At 42.8% G+C, this 13,440-nt stretch overlaps 1 protein-coding gene across 1 annotated transcript in view; it reads right to left on the bottom strand.

Moving 5' to 3' along the window:
• Window positions 1-13,440, bottom strand: part of LOC110490883 (transient receptor potential cation channel subfamily A member 1-like) — a 75,921-nt gene that overhangs the window by 52,203 nt on the left and 10,278 nt on the right. The window contains exons 6-7 of the mRNA XM_036945673.1: window positions 4,010-4,155; window positions 1,215-1,351 (exon numbers count right to left, since the gene is read on the bottom strand). Coding sequence (XP_036801568.1) covers window positions 1,215-1,351; window positions 4,010-4,155 — 283 coding nt within the window. The remainder of the gene's footprint in view (window positions 1-1,214; window positions 1,352-4,009; window positions 4,156-13,440) is intronic.

Here is a 13,440-nt window from a genome sequence, read left to right as displayed (position 1 = left end):
CTGATCTGCATTGATATGCACCAATCTGCGCTGATCTGCACTGATCTGTACTGATCTGCACTGGTCTGCACTGATCTGCATTGATCTGCACTGATCTGCACTAATCTGCACTAATCTGCACTAATCTGCACTAATCTGTACTGATCTGCATTGATATGCACCAATCTGCGCTGATCTGCACTGGTCTGTACTGATCTGTAGACCCAGGCTGGTAGAATTTTTAGATGTCCATTCTACCGATTCTAGTTCTAATTGTATGAACTACACTACAGAATTATTTGTCCGTTTTAGATTTATTTTCTTCATTTGGATCTGAATTGAAGTCAGGCTGAACGTCATGAAAATAATGAGGTTCACATTTTTCCATCGACTTGTTATTACTAAGCGTTCATAAGACGTGCAGGTGAAGAATACAGTCTAAATAGCTAAAAGGTTTTTAATAAATAAATTTAAAAGCGTGTTTCTTTTAAGTTGTGTCAAGTTCTGTTTCTTTTCTTTTCCCACAGCTGTTAGGGTGGATGTGAGACTGAGGTATATCCTTACGATCACAAATATGATTAAAAACCAGTCATCCCAGGCTTTCTTAACCACTCAGTAGAGCTTTTTATACCTACAGTATCATTCCCTTTTTTTTATGAGGGTAGTTAAGTTATGATGTAGGTTTTAGCCAGGTGTAGCCAAGCCATGTTCGTCTTTACACAGCACACATTGCTGTTGGATAGTTACCGTGGTTACCGGTGATGGAGACAAAGGACTAGAAACATCGGGCTCTGGTCAAAGGCGGCGCACTATATAGGGACTAGGCTGTAGTTTGGGACGCAGGCAAGGTATACGTTGTGAGGTCACGTCTCTCATCTGTCTTTCTCTACAAATATTATTCAAGCTATTCCTCCCCAGTTCTCACAATATGACTGATAATGTTCCATTTTCAAACACAAGCTTTGTCACCGAGCAACCGTTACCCTGACTCCTGGAACATGTTTGGCTCTGTCACATCATAGAACAGAACGATGATTTGTTATTGTGATGGATCGGTTCACGACTTTAACATTCAAAGGAATTCATGGATAAACAAACGATTGAATGAATGAACAAATTAACAAACAAAGTAATTCATTCATTCATGAATTAACTAATGAACAAACATGCAAATAAATGTATGGGAAAATGTATGAATAAAACAAATAAATAAATGAATGAACAAAGTCTCCCACCTGTGTAAAGGTGTCTGGCAGGCTCCATCAGGCAGGTTAATGATGCTGTCCAGTCTGCTGTAGGAGGACAGCATCAGTTTAACTGCCTCTGTAGCTCCCTGGGAACAGGCAAAATGTAGAGCTGTGGACCGGTCCACCTGGAGTACAGTACACACACACACACACACACACACACACACACACACACACACACACACAAACACACACAAGAATTTCACTGACCTGTTGTATTCAGCCCATGTGACTAATACAATTTGATTAGATTTGGTTAAGACTATTAAGAAACGGTGTGTGTGTGACCCTGATTTAGACCACTGCGGTAAAATGTTACAGGGTCATAAGAATGAATGGCAGGAACAGAGCAGAGATATCCCCTCTCCGCTCAGCTCCACACCACATGACATTCGGGAACAGTAAGTGAAAGTCAGTGCAGTAAGTGCAGGTCAGTGCAGTAAGCAGATGTCAGTACAGTAAGTGCAGGTCAGTGCAGTAAGTAGTGATCAGTGCAGTAAGTGCAGGTCAGTGCAGTAATTGGAGGTCAGTGCAGTAAGTGGAGGTCAGTACAGTAAGTGCAGGTCAGTGCAGTAAGTGCAGGTCAGTGCAGTAAGTGGAGGTCAGTACAGTAAGTCGGGATCAGTACAGTAAGTGGAGGTCAGTACAGTAAGTGGAGGTCATCACAGTAAGTGGAGGTCAGTACAGTAAGTAGAGGTCAGTAGAGTAAGTAGAGGTCAGTACAGTAAGTGGAGGTCAGTAGAGTAAGTGAGGATCAGTGCAGTAAGTAGTGATCAGTGCAGTAAGTGGCGGTCAGTGCAGTAAGTAGTGATCAGTGACGTAAGTGGAGGTCAGTGCAGTAAGTGAAGGTCAGTACAGTAAGTGAGGATCAGTGCAGTAAGTAGTGATCAGTGCAGTAAGTGGCGGTCAGTGCAGTAAGTAGAGGTCAGTAGAGTAAGTAGAGGTCAGTACAGTAAGTGAAGGTCAGTACAGTAAGTGAGGATCAGTGCAGTAAGTAGTGATCAGTGCAGTAAGTGGCGGTCAGTACAGTAAGTGGCGGTCAGTGCAGTAAGTAGTGATCAGTGACGTAAGTGGAGGTCAGTACAGTAAGTGGCGGTCAGTGCAGTAAGTGGAGGTCAGTGCAGTAAGTACAGGTCAGTACAGTAAGTGAGGATCAGTGCAGTAAGTAGAGGGTCAGTGCAGTAAGTAGTGATCAGTGCAGTAAGTGGCGGTCAGTGCAGTAAGTAGTGATCAGTGACGTAAGTGGAGGTCAGTACAGTAAGTGGCGGTCAGTGCAGTAAGTGGAGGTCAGTGCAGTAAGTACAGGTCAGTACAGTAAGTACAGGTCAGTGCAGTAAGTAGTGATCAGTGACGTAAGTGGCGGTCAGTGCAGTAAGTAGAGGGTCAGTACAGTAAGTGAGGATCAGTGCAGTAAGTACAGGTCAGTACAGTAATTGGAGGTCAGTGCAGTAAGTGAAGGTCAGTACAGTAAGTGAGGATCAGTGCAGTAAGTAGTGATCAGTGCAGTAAGTGGCGGTCAGTGCAGTAAGTAGAGGGTCAGTGCAATAAGTGCAGGTTAGTACAGTAAGTAGAGGGTCAGTGCAGTAAGTAGTGATCAGTGCAGTAAGTAAAGGTCAGTGCAGTAAGTGGAGATCAGTGCAGTAAGTAAAGGTCAGTGCAGTAAGTAAAGGTCAGTGCAGTAAGTAAAGGTCAGTGCAGTAAGTGGAGATCAGTGCAGTAAGTAAAGGTCAGTGCAGTAAGTGGAGATCAGTGCAGTAAGTTGAGGTCAGTACAGTAAGTGGAGGTCAGTGCAATAAGTGCAGGTTAGTACAGTAAGTAGAGGTCAGTACAGTAAGTGGAGGTCAGTACAGTAAGTGAGGTCAGTGCAATAAGTGGAGGTCAGTTCAGTAAGTAGAGGTCAGTACAGTAAGTAGAGATCAGTACAGTAAGTAGAGGTCAGTACAGTAAGTGGAGGTCATCACAGTAAGTACCATTCGGGAAGTAATCCTACAGATGGTGGAACCCTTCCCAGACTGCTACACCGGCAGAGTTGGAGTAGAGATTATAAATCCTAAAATGGTTATTATTTGCCTGGAAGATCCTGCGGAGATCTTTAATTAACCTTGTGATCTTCTGGTGCAGTCCAATGAGCCCCTCATCTAAATGAATGAATAAATGAATTTCCTAGACTGGAAATTCAAAGATAGAAACATGTGAAACTGATGTGATTGTCTGTGTGGTCGCTGTACATTGGAAACCTGTATAATAATTTACTGTACTTAGACCATTACATTAGGCTACGCTATGCTTATTCAAATAATGGTGGCTGAATCTATGGAATTGCATACAGAAGATATAGCGATTTGTAGGATGTCTGTTTCTGAACCAACCATATGTTGATGTACCTGATTCTGAACCAATCATATGATCCCATATGTTGACGTACCTGTTTCTGAACCAATCGTATGATCAAATATGTTGATGTACCTGTTTCTGAACCAATCGTATGATCCCATATGTTGATGTACCTGTTTCTGAACCAATCGTATGATCCCATATGTTGATGTACCTGTTTCTGAACCAATCATATGATCCCATATGTTGATGTACCTGTTTCTGAACCAATCGTATGATCCCATATGTTGATGTACCTGTTTCTGAACCAATCGTATGATCCCATATGTTGATGTACCTGTTTCTGAACCAATCGTATGATCCCATATGTTGACGTACCTGTTTCTGAACCAATCGTATGATCCCATATGTTGACGTACCTGTTTCTGAACCAATCATATGATCCCTACCTGTTGCTGATCAATCTTAGCTCCTTTCTGGATGCAGAACTTAATGACGTCCACATTTCCACCCCTGACCGCCATGTGCAGAGGACTACTGCAGGACTTATCCAGGACGTTAATGTGTTCTTCTATGGAATGACCCATCTCCTCTCCTGGACAGCACACGAACACAGGAGTGTTACATTTCATACCCAGCATCTGGAAGTCAGTGGATGTGTGTACACAGCGTTTGAAACTAAAACTCAAACACAAAGAGTGGATCTCAATAGTAGGGTTTGTTTTGGTGACCGGCAGTCATGAGTCATGAGTCTTATGCACTCTGGACTTGGCGTTGGTAGTACCCAACTCGCTAACGATCCTCAGGTCCTAATGGCCTGGTACTCGGGGCTCTATTGTCCCTCTAGCCACTCTGACATCAACGCAAATGCATCGGAAATCACATCAAAAACACAGCACCAAAACAGAATCAGCCTTTTAAAACTCACCTCACTGTGATTGGTCAATTTGAAGAAAGAATTTCAACAACAGAAGCTGAGTGTAAAACATGGTCATTGTGGATGTTGTTTCGAAGTCTAACGCAAGGAAATGGACTGTGCTTTCTAAGGGGATGACTAATTCAAAACACATATTAGAGCGTATATATACACCACTGTTCAAAAGATTGAGGTCACATAGAAATGTCCTTGTTTTTGAAAGAAAAGCAAACATTTTGTCCATTAAAATAACATCAAATTGATCAGAAATACAGTGTAGACATTGTTAATGTTGTAAATGACTATTGTAGCTGGACAATTTTATTTCATAAAATATTTTAATGGAATATCTACATAGGCGTACAGAGGCCCATTATCAGCAACCATCTCTCCAGTGTTTCAATGGCACATTGTGTTAGCTAATCCAAGTTTATCATTTTAAAAGGCTAATTGATCATTAGCTAATTGATCATCATCATCGTACCTTTTGCAATTATGTTAGCACAGCTGAAAACTGTTGTCCTGATTAAATAAGCAATAAAACTGGCCTTTAGACTAGTTGAGTATCTGGAGCGTCAGCATTTGTGGATTCGATTACAGGCTCAAAATGGCCAGAAACAAATAACTTTCTCCTCAAACTCGTCAGTCTATTCTAGTTCTGAGAATTTACGGCTATTCCATGTGAGAAATTGCCAAGAAACTGAAGATCTCGTACAACGCTGTTTACTACTCCCTTCACAGAACAACGCAAACTGGCTCTAACCAGAATAGAAAGAGGAGTGGGAGGACCTGAGCAACCGAGCAAGAGGACAAGTACATTAGAGTGTCTAGTTTGAGAAACAGCCGCCTCACAAGCCCTCAACTGGCAGCTTCATTAAATAGTACCCGCAAAACACCAGTCTCAACATCAACAGTGATGTGAGGCAACTCCGGGATGCTGGCCTTCTAGGCAGAGTTCTGAGTTTTGCCCCTCTTAATCTTTTAGTTTTATTGGCCAGTCTGAGATATGGCTTTTTCAAATCAAGTTCGCTTTGTAGGCAGCATGTGCTGCACCAGAATCACATGTTCTCATCTGTTTTATCGCGGTTTGAACGTTGTGCAGTATATCCAGGCCATAAACAGTATGAAAGTATATAACTAGGTACATCTATGGGCTTTTATAATGTAAAATCATTTGGGCTTTTTGGGCTTGGGCTCATTAAATGTTGTTAACGTAGGGCTCATTAAATGTTGTTAACGTAGGGCTCATTAAATGTGGTTAACGTAGGGCTCATTAAATGTTGTTAACATAGGGCTCATTAAATGTTGTTAAGGTATGGCTCATTAAATGTTGTTAAGGTAGGGCTCATTAAATGTTGTTAAGGTAGGGCTCATTAAATGTTGTTAAGGTAGGGCTCATTAAATGTTGTTAACGTAGGGCTCATTAAATGTTGTTAACGTAGGGCTCATTAAATGTTGTTAACGTAGGGCTCATTAAATGTTGTTAACGTAGGGCTCATTAAATGTTGTTAACGTAGGGCCCATTAAATGTTGTTAACGTAGGGCTCATTAAATGTTGTTAACGTAGGGCTCATTAAATGTTGTTAACGTAGGGCTCATTAAATGTTGTTAAGGTAGGGCTCATTAAATGTTGTTAACGTAGGGCTCATTAAATGTTGTTAACGTAGGGCTCATCAAATGTTGTTAAGGTAGGGCTCAATGCTGTTAACGTAGCGCTCATTAAATGTAGTTAATAAATGTCTCATCAGGCTCAGGTAGCATCAGGTGAGAATCTTCATGCTGATTAAAGCTCTAATTAAATTCAGACATATTTATATGCTTTTTGAATGAAATGCCTGGTCTTGTTTGGAAATACAGTGTTACTCAGGATGGAACGTTTGTAAAATACCAGGCAAATATTCAACACTAATGTTCATAAGTGTCTTCCTGGCCGGTCCTTGGTCCTTCTCTTGAGGCCAGACACTACATGGAAAGCTGTTATGTTGAGGACAGAGACTTCATGAAAAGCTGTTATGTTGAGGCCAGACACTACATGGAAAGCTGTTCTGTTGAGGACAGAGACTTCATGAAAAGCTGTTATGTTGAGGTCAGACACTACATGGAAAGCTGTTCTGTTGAGGCCAGACACTTCATGAAAAGCTGTTCTGTTGAGGACAGACACTTCAGGAAAAGCTGTTCTGTTGAGGACAGACACTTCAGGAAAAGCTGTTCTTTTGAGGCCAGACACTTCAGGAAAAGCTGTTCTGTTGAGGCCAGACACTACATGGAAAGCTGTTCTGTTGGGGACAGACACTTCATGAAAAGCTGTTCTGTTGAGGCCAGATATTACGTGGAAAGCTGTTCTGTTGGGGACAGACACTTCAGGAAAAGCTGTTCTGTTGAGGCCAGAAACTACATTGAAAGGTGTTCTGTTGAGGGCAGACACAACGTGGAAAGCTGTTCTGTTGAGGCCAGACACTAGATGGAAAGCTGTTCTGTTGAGGGCAGACACAACGTGGAAAGCTGTTCTGTTGAGGCCAGACACTAGATGGAAAGCTGTTCTGTTGAGGCCAGACACTAGATGGAAAGCTGTTCTGTTGAGGGCAGACACAACGTGGAAAGCTGTTCTGTTGGGGACAGACACTTCAGGAAAAGCTGTTCTGTTGAGGGCAGACACAATGTGGAAAGCTGTTCTGTCGAGGTCAGAAACTTCATGAAAAGCTGTTCTGTTGAGGCCAGACACTACATGGAAGCTGTTCTGTTGAGGCCAGACACTACGCAGAAAGCTGTTATGTTGAGGCCAGACACTAGATGAAAAGCTGTTCTGTTGAGACCAGACACTTCATGAAAAGCTGTTCTGTTGAGACCAGACACTACAGGGAAACTGTTCTGTTGAGACCAGACACTACACGGAAAGCTGTTCTGTTGAGGCCAGACACTTCATGAAAGCTGTTCTGTTGAGGCCAGACACTACACGGAAAGCTGTTATGTTGAGGCCAGACACTACACGGAAGCTGTTCTGTTGAGGCCAGACACTACATGGAAAGCTGTTCTGTTGAGGCCAGACACTTCATGAAAAGCTGTTCTGTTGAGACCAGACGCTTCATGAAAGCTGTTCTGTTGAGGCCAGACACTTCATGGAAAGCTGTTCTGTTGTGGCCAGAAACTTAATGAAAAGCTGTTCTGTTGAGGCCAGACACTTCACGGAAAGCTGTTCTGTTGAGGCCAGACACTACATGGAAAGCTGTTCTGTTGAGGCCAGACACTTCATGGAAAGCTGTTCTGTTTACAGAAGATACACTAAGTTGAATTTCTAAGATATTAGGGTATCCTGTTCAAGTTAATAACTCTAAACTGTGTTTTGTTTCCTTTCAGTTTAATGGAAACTAGGATGACAAGTGGAGGAACATCTGAGTCTTCTAACTCAACTAATTTCCCCTTAGTCATGCCATCTGTGGATATCTGGCTAGGCCTGGCCTTAAGAATGTGAATTCTCATTTGGTCCAAATCTGACAACGACAGAACCTTCACAAATATTTAGCTGTTGGAATAAACACATCCAGTGTCCTGTTATGATGATGAGTAAACAGGTTGGGTAAACAGTGAGTCCGTGACGTGGTCTCTGTTTTTTTTCGCGTGGCTCCGCGGATGACCATTCTGACACAAAATGACCACATTAGTCAGTGCAAAGATGGACAACGTTGATGGGGGTGTGGGGGGCCACAATAAAGTCTGACTTCATCAAGAGGGGCTGCAGTGGCTCACGGGTCTGCATACCTACATCCATACCCACACATGTAGTCATAGATAGCCCTAGCTCTTTTGGGGGTCCTAAACAACAACAAAAATGTCCCCCACTTTGCAAGCAAAACATTCTAGCAGTCCCCCTTCTTGACAGCGGAGAGACATTTTTTTTTTTAAAGGTTGTAGAGTTAAAGGGTAGGGAGCATGAGTTTTACTCACCGAAGTAACAACACCCTGTAGTCAAAGACTTAGTAACTTAGTTGTAGTTATGATCTGTTTACCTCAAACTAGACAAAGTTATATTTTTTAGGTTTTTTAACCTAAAAATATATAACTTATATCCAGATATCTTCGGAACTACCCACAATGTACTGTTTCTCAACGTCATATGGAGAACCTGTGCTATGTAGCTGGTTCCAGCTGGCTAGCGTTAGATACTAGCCATGTTAGCATATAATTACATTCCAAACCAAGTGTTTTAGATGCTGGTGTACATCCACGAAGAAGACACCATAGAGCTAAATTCATTCAAACCTGCATCTGCATCTGCATCTCCTCTGTGTTTGGCAGCTGTAGTAGAATACATTGATACAATATCAAAAGTATGTGGATACCCCTTCAAATTAGAGGTTTTGTATATTTCAGCCACACCCGTTGGTGACCAGTGTATAAAAAAAATTGAGCACACAGCCATGCAATCTCCATTGACAAACATTGCAGTAGAATGGAAGAGCTCAGTGACTTTCAAAGTTGCAGCGTCATAGGATGCCACTTTTCATCAGATCGTCAAATCTCTGCCCTGCTAGAGCTGCCCCAGTCAACTGTAAGTGTTGTTATTGTGAAGTGGAAACGTCTAGGAGCAACAACGGCTCAGCCACGAAGTGGTAGGCCACATAAGTTCACAAAATGTCACTGTCGAGTGCAGAAGCGCATTGCACATAAAAATCCTCTGTCCTTGATTGCAACACTCACTACCATGTTCCAAATTGCCTCTGGAAGCAACGTCAGTCAGCACAACAGCTGTTCGTCAGGAGCTTCATGAAATGGGTTTCCATGGCCAAGCAGCCGCACACAAGCCTAAGATCACCATTCACAATGCCAAGCAACGGCTGGAGTGGTGTAATGCTCGTCGCCATTGGACTCCGGAGCAGTGGAATTACAGTGATCAATTACCCTTCACCATCTGGCATTCAGACGGATAAATATGGCTTTGGTGGATAAGAGATGTATAGTGCCAACTGTGAAGTTTGGTGGAGGAGGAATAATGGTCTGGGGCTTTTGTCATGGTTTGGGCTAGGCCCCTTAGTTCCAGTGAAAGGAACTTGTAATGCTACAGCATACAATGACATTCCAGACGATTCTGTGCTTCCAGCTTTGTGGCAATAGTTTGGGAAGGCCCTTTCCTGTTTCAGCATGACAATGCCCCCATGCACAAAGAGAGGTCCATACAGAAATGGTTTGTTGAGATTGATGTGGAAGAACTTGACTGGCCTGCACAGAGCCTTGACCATAACTCTATCGAACACCTTTGGGATGAATTGGAACGCTGACTGTGAGCCAGTCCTAATCGCCCAACATCATTGCCCGACCTCACTAATGCTCTTGAGTCTGAATAGAATCGAGTCCCCCACAGCAATGTTCCAACATTCAGTGGAAAGCCTACCCAGAAGAGTGGAGAGGCTGTTATAGCAGCAATGTTCCAACATTCAGTGGAAAGCCTACCCAGAAGAGTGGAGGCTGTTATAGCAGCAATGTTCCAACATCTAGTGGAAAGCCTTCCCAAAAGAGTGGAGGCTGTTGTAGCAGCAAAGGGGAGACCAACTCCATATTAATGCCTATGATTTTGGAACGAGATGTTATTTTGATCATGTAGTCTATCCAGTATATACTGAGTGTTCAAAATGTAATACTTCCAGGTTAACTGTAATATGAATACCATTGTAAAGCACAATTTCTCCCCTTTCCAGCAAAAGCTATGACGAGACCTTCATGCTGCCCGTCTCTACATGACTGAAGAAAGCCCCGCCGGTCTTTTTAAAAACCTACTGAGTGAAAGGGGGAGTGTGTGGGGAAACAGCTTTTATTCACCCGATTTGTCCAACTCATCACCTCTAAAATGTCAATAAAACACTATAAAGAGTTTATATAATGTGTCATTACATACCTATTTGAAGGTTCGTGTTGAATTTGAATCAAGTTATTTCAGGCAACGCCGAAGTTATCTTCAGAAGTAAACAGCGGCTGTAACGGCTTTTGAGATTCACGATGGCTTGCAGTGAGAAATGAACTATTGATTGAATTAACTATTGATGAACTCACAAGTAATTAACTTTACACTCCCCATTACACTCAGCATTGATCATTTCTTGCTTTTAATCTGAGAGAGGCGCTACCCCAGGTGGAAAGAGACTGTATGGCATTAGATGAGTTGCATAATGCGTGTGGTAAATTACGTAACGTCCAGCGTCAGAGAAGTCTTTTTTTTTCAACTTTTCTCCAATACTATTGGTCCATTACCATGTCAATCAACGCTTGAATAGAAACGTAATTTACATCCCGGGTTTTTATGCCAACACAGTCACTACAGTCCCATTAGTTTTCATTGCAGCCTCATTTGAATGCTGCGGTTTTGCAGACCCTGGAAAAATGTTTGATTGACAGAGGAAGGGCTTAGCGTTGGCGCTTTCCAAACAGGGAGGGGCTAACACCCCTACGGACAACCCCCAGCTATCCTCATGTACTTTGTGCCCCCTCAGACTTTTGGTGTGCATTACGCCCCTGGATACCCAGTCAGATTTCCTGAGCTAGACAATCTGGACCCTCTCTTTCTAAAACTATCCGCCACAATTGTTGCAACCCCTATTAATAGCCTGTTCAACCTCTCTTTTGTATCGCCTGAGATCTCCAAAGATTGGAAAGCTGCCGCGGTCATCCACCTCTTCAAAGGGAGAGGACACTCTTGACCCAAACTGCTACAGACCTATATCTAACCTACCCTGTTGCCTTTCTAAGGTCTTCGAAAGCCAAGTCAACAAACAGATTACCGACCATTTCAAATCCCACCATACCTTCTCCGCTATGCAATCTGGTTTCAGAGCTGGTCATGGGTGCACCTCAGCCACGCTCAAGGTCCTAAACGATATCTTAACCGCCATCGATAAGAAAGATTACTGTGCAGCCGTATTCATTGATCTGGCCAAGGCTTTCGACTCCGTCAATCACCACGTCCTCATCGGCAGACTCGACAGCCTTGGTTTCTCAAATTATTCTTGGACCGACTCTCTTCTCTGTATACATCAACTATGTCGCTCTTGCTGCTAGTGAGTCTCTGATCCACCTCTACGCAGACGACAACATTCTGTATACTTCTGGCCCTTCTTTGGACACTGTGTTAACAACCCTCCAGGCAAGCTTCAATGCCATACAACTCTCCTTCCGTGGCCTCCAATTGCTCTTAAATACAAGTAAAACTAAATGCATGCTCTTCAACCGATCGCTACCTGCACCTGCCCGCCTGTCCAACATCACTACTCTGGACGGTTCTGACTTAGAATACGTGGACAACTACAAATACCTAGGTGTCTGGCTAGACTGTAAACTCTCCTTCCAGACTCACAACAAACATCTCCAATCCAAAGTTAAATCTAGAATTGGCTTCCTATTTCGCAACAAAGCATCCTTCACTCATGCTTCCAAACATACCATTGTAAAACTGACCATCCTACCATTCCACGACTTCGGCGATGTCATTTACAAAATAGCTTCCAATACCCTACTCAACAAATTGGATGCAGTCTATCACAGTGTAATCCGTTTTGTCACCAAAGCCCCATATACTACCCACCACTGTGACCTGTACGCTCTCGTTGGCTGGCCCTCGCTTCATACTCGTCGCCAAACCCACGTGCTCCATGTCATCTACAAGACCCTGCTAGATAAAGTCCCCCCTTATCTCAGCTCGCTGGTCACCATAGCATCTCCCACCTGTAGCACACGCTCCAGCAGGTATGTCTCTCTGGTCACCCCCAAAACCAATTCTTTCTTTGGCCGCCTCTCCTTCCAGTTCTCTGCTGCCAATGACTGGAACGAACTACAAAAATCTCTGAAACTGGAAACACTTATCTCCCTCACTAGCTTTAAGCACCAGCTGTTAGAGCAGCTCACAGATTACTGCACCTGTACATAGCCCACCTATAATTTAGCCCAAACAACTACCTCTTTCCCAACTGTATTTATTTTATTTTATTTATTTTGCTCCTTTGCACCCCATTATTTTGATTTCTACTTTGCACATTCTTCCATTGCAAATCTACCATGCCAGTGTTTTACTTGCTATATTGTATTTACTTCGCCACCATGGCCTTTTTGCCTTTACCTCCCTTATCTCACCTCATTTGCTCACATCGTATATAGACTTGGTTATACTGTATTATTGACTGTATGTTTGTTTTACTCCATGTGTAACTCTGTGTCGTTGTATGTGTCGAACTGCTTTGCTTTATCTTGGCCAGGTCGCAGTTGTAAATGAGAACTTGTTCTCAACTAGCCTACCTGTTTAAATAACGGTGTTCTCAACTAGCCTACCTGGTTAAATAAAGGTGTTCTCAACTGGCCTACCTGTTTAAATAACGGTGTTCTCAACTAGCCTACCTGGTTAAATAAAGGTGTTCTCAACTGGCCTACCTGGTTAAATAAAGGTGTTCTCAACTAGCCTACCAGGTTAAATAACGGTGTTCTCAACTAGCCTACCTGGTTAAATAAAGGTGTTCTCAACTAGCCTACCTGGTTAAATAAAGGTGTTCTCAACTAGCCTACCAGGTTAAATAACGGTGTTCTCAACTAGCCTACCTGGTTAAATAAAGGTGTTCTCAACTAGCCTACCTGGTTAAATAACGGTGTTCTCAACTAGCCTACCTGGTTAAATAAAGGTGTTCTCAACTAGCCTACCTGGTTAAATAAAGGTGTTCTCAACTAGCCTACCTGGTTAAATAAAGGTGTTCTCAACTAGCCTACCTGGTTAAATAAAGGTGTTCTCAACTAGCCTACCAGGTTAAATAACGGTGTTCTCAACTAGCCTACCTGGTTAAATAACGGTGTTCTCAACTAGCCTACCTGGTTAAATAAAGGTGTTCTCAACTAGCCTAACCTGGTTAAATAAAGGTGTTCTCAACTAGCCTACCTGGTTAAATAAAGGTGTTCTCAACTAGCCTACCTGGTTAAATAAAGGTGTTCTCAACTAGC

Source organism: Oncorhynchus mykiss, chromosome 15 (assembly GCF_013265735.2).
Source record: "Oncorhynchus mykiss isolate Arlee chromosome 15, USDA_OmykA_1.1, whole genome shotgun sequence".
Classification (NCBI taxonomy): domain Eukaryota; kingdom Metazoa; phylum Chordata; class Actinopteri; order Salmoniformes; family Salmonidae; genus Oncorhynchus; species Oncorhynchus mykiss.
The sequence above is the reverse complement of the archived record's forward strand: the minus strand, read 5'-3'. Positions and strand labels throughout refer to the sequence as shown.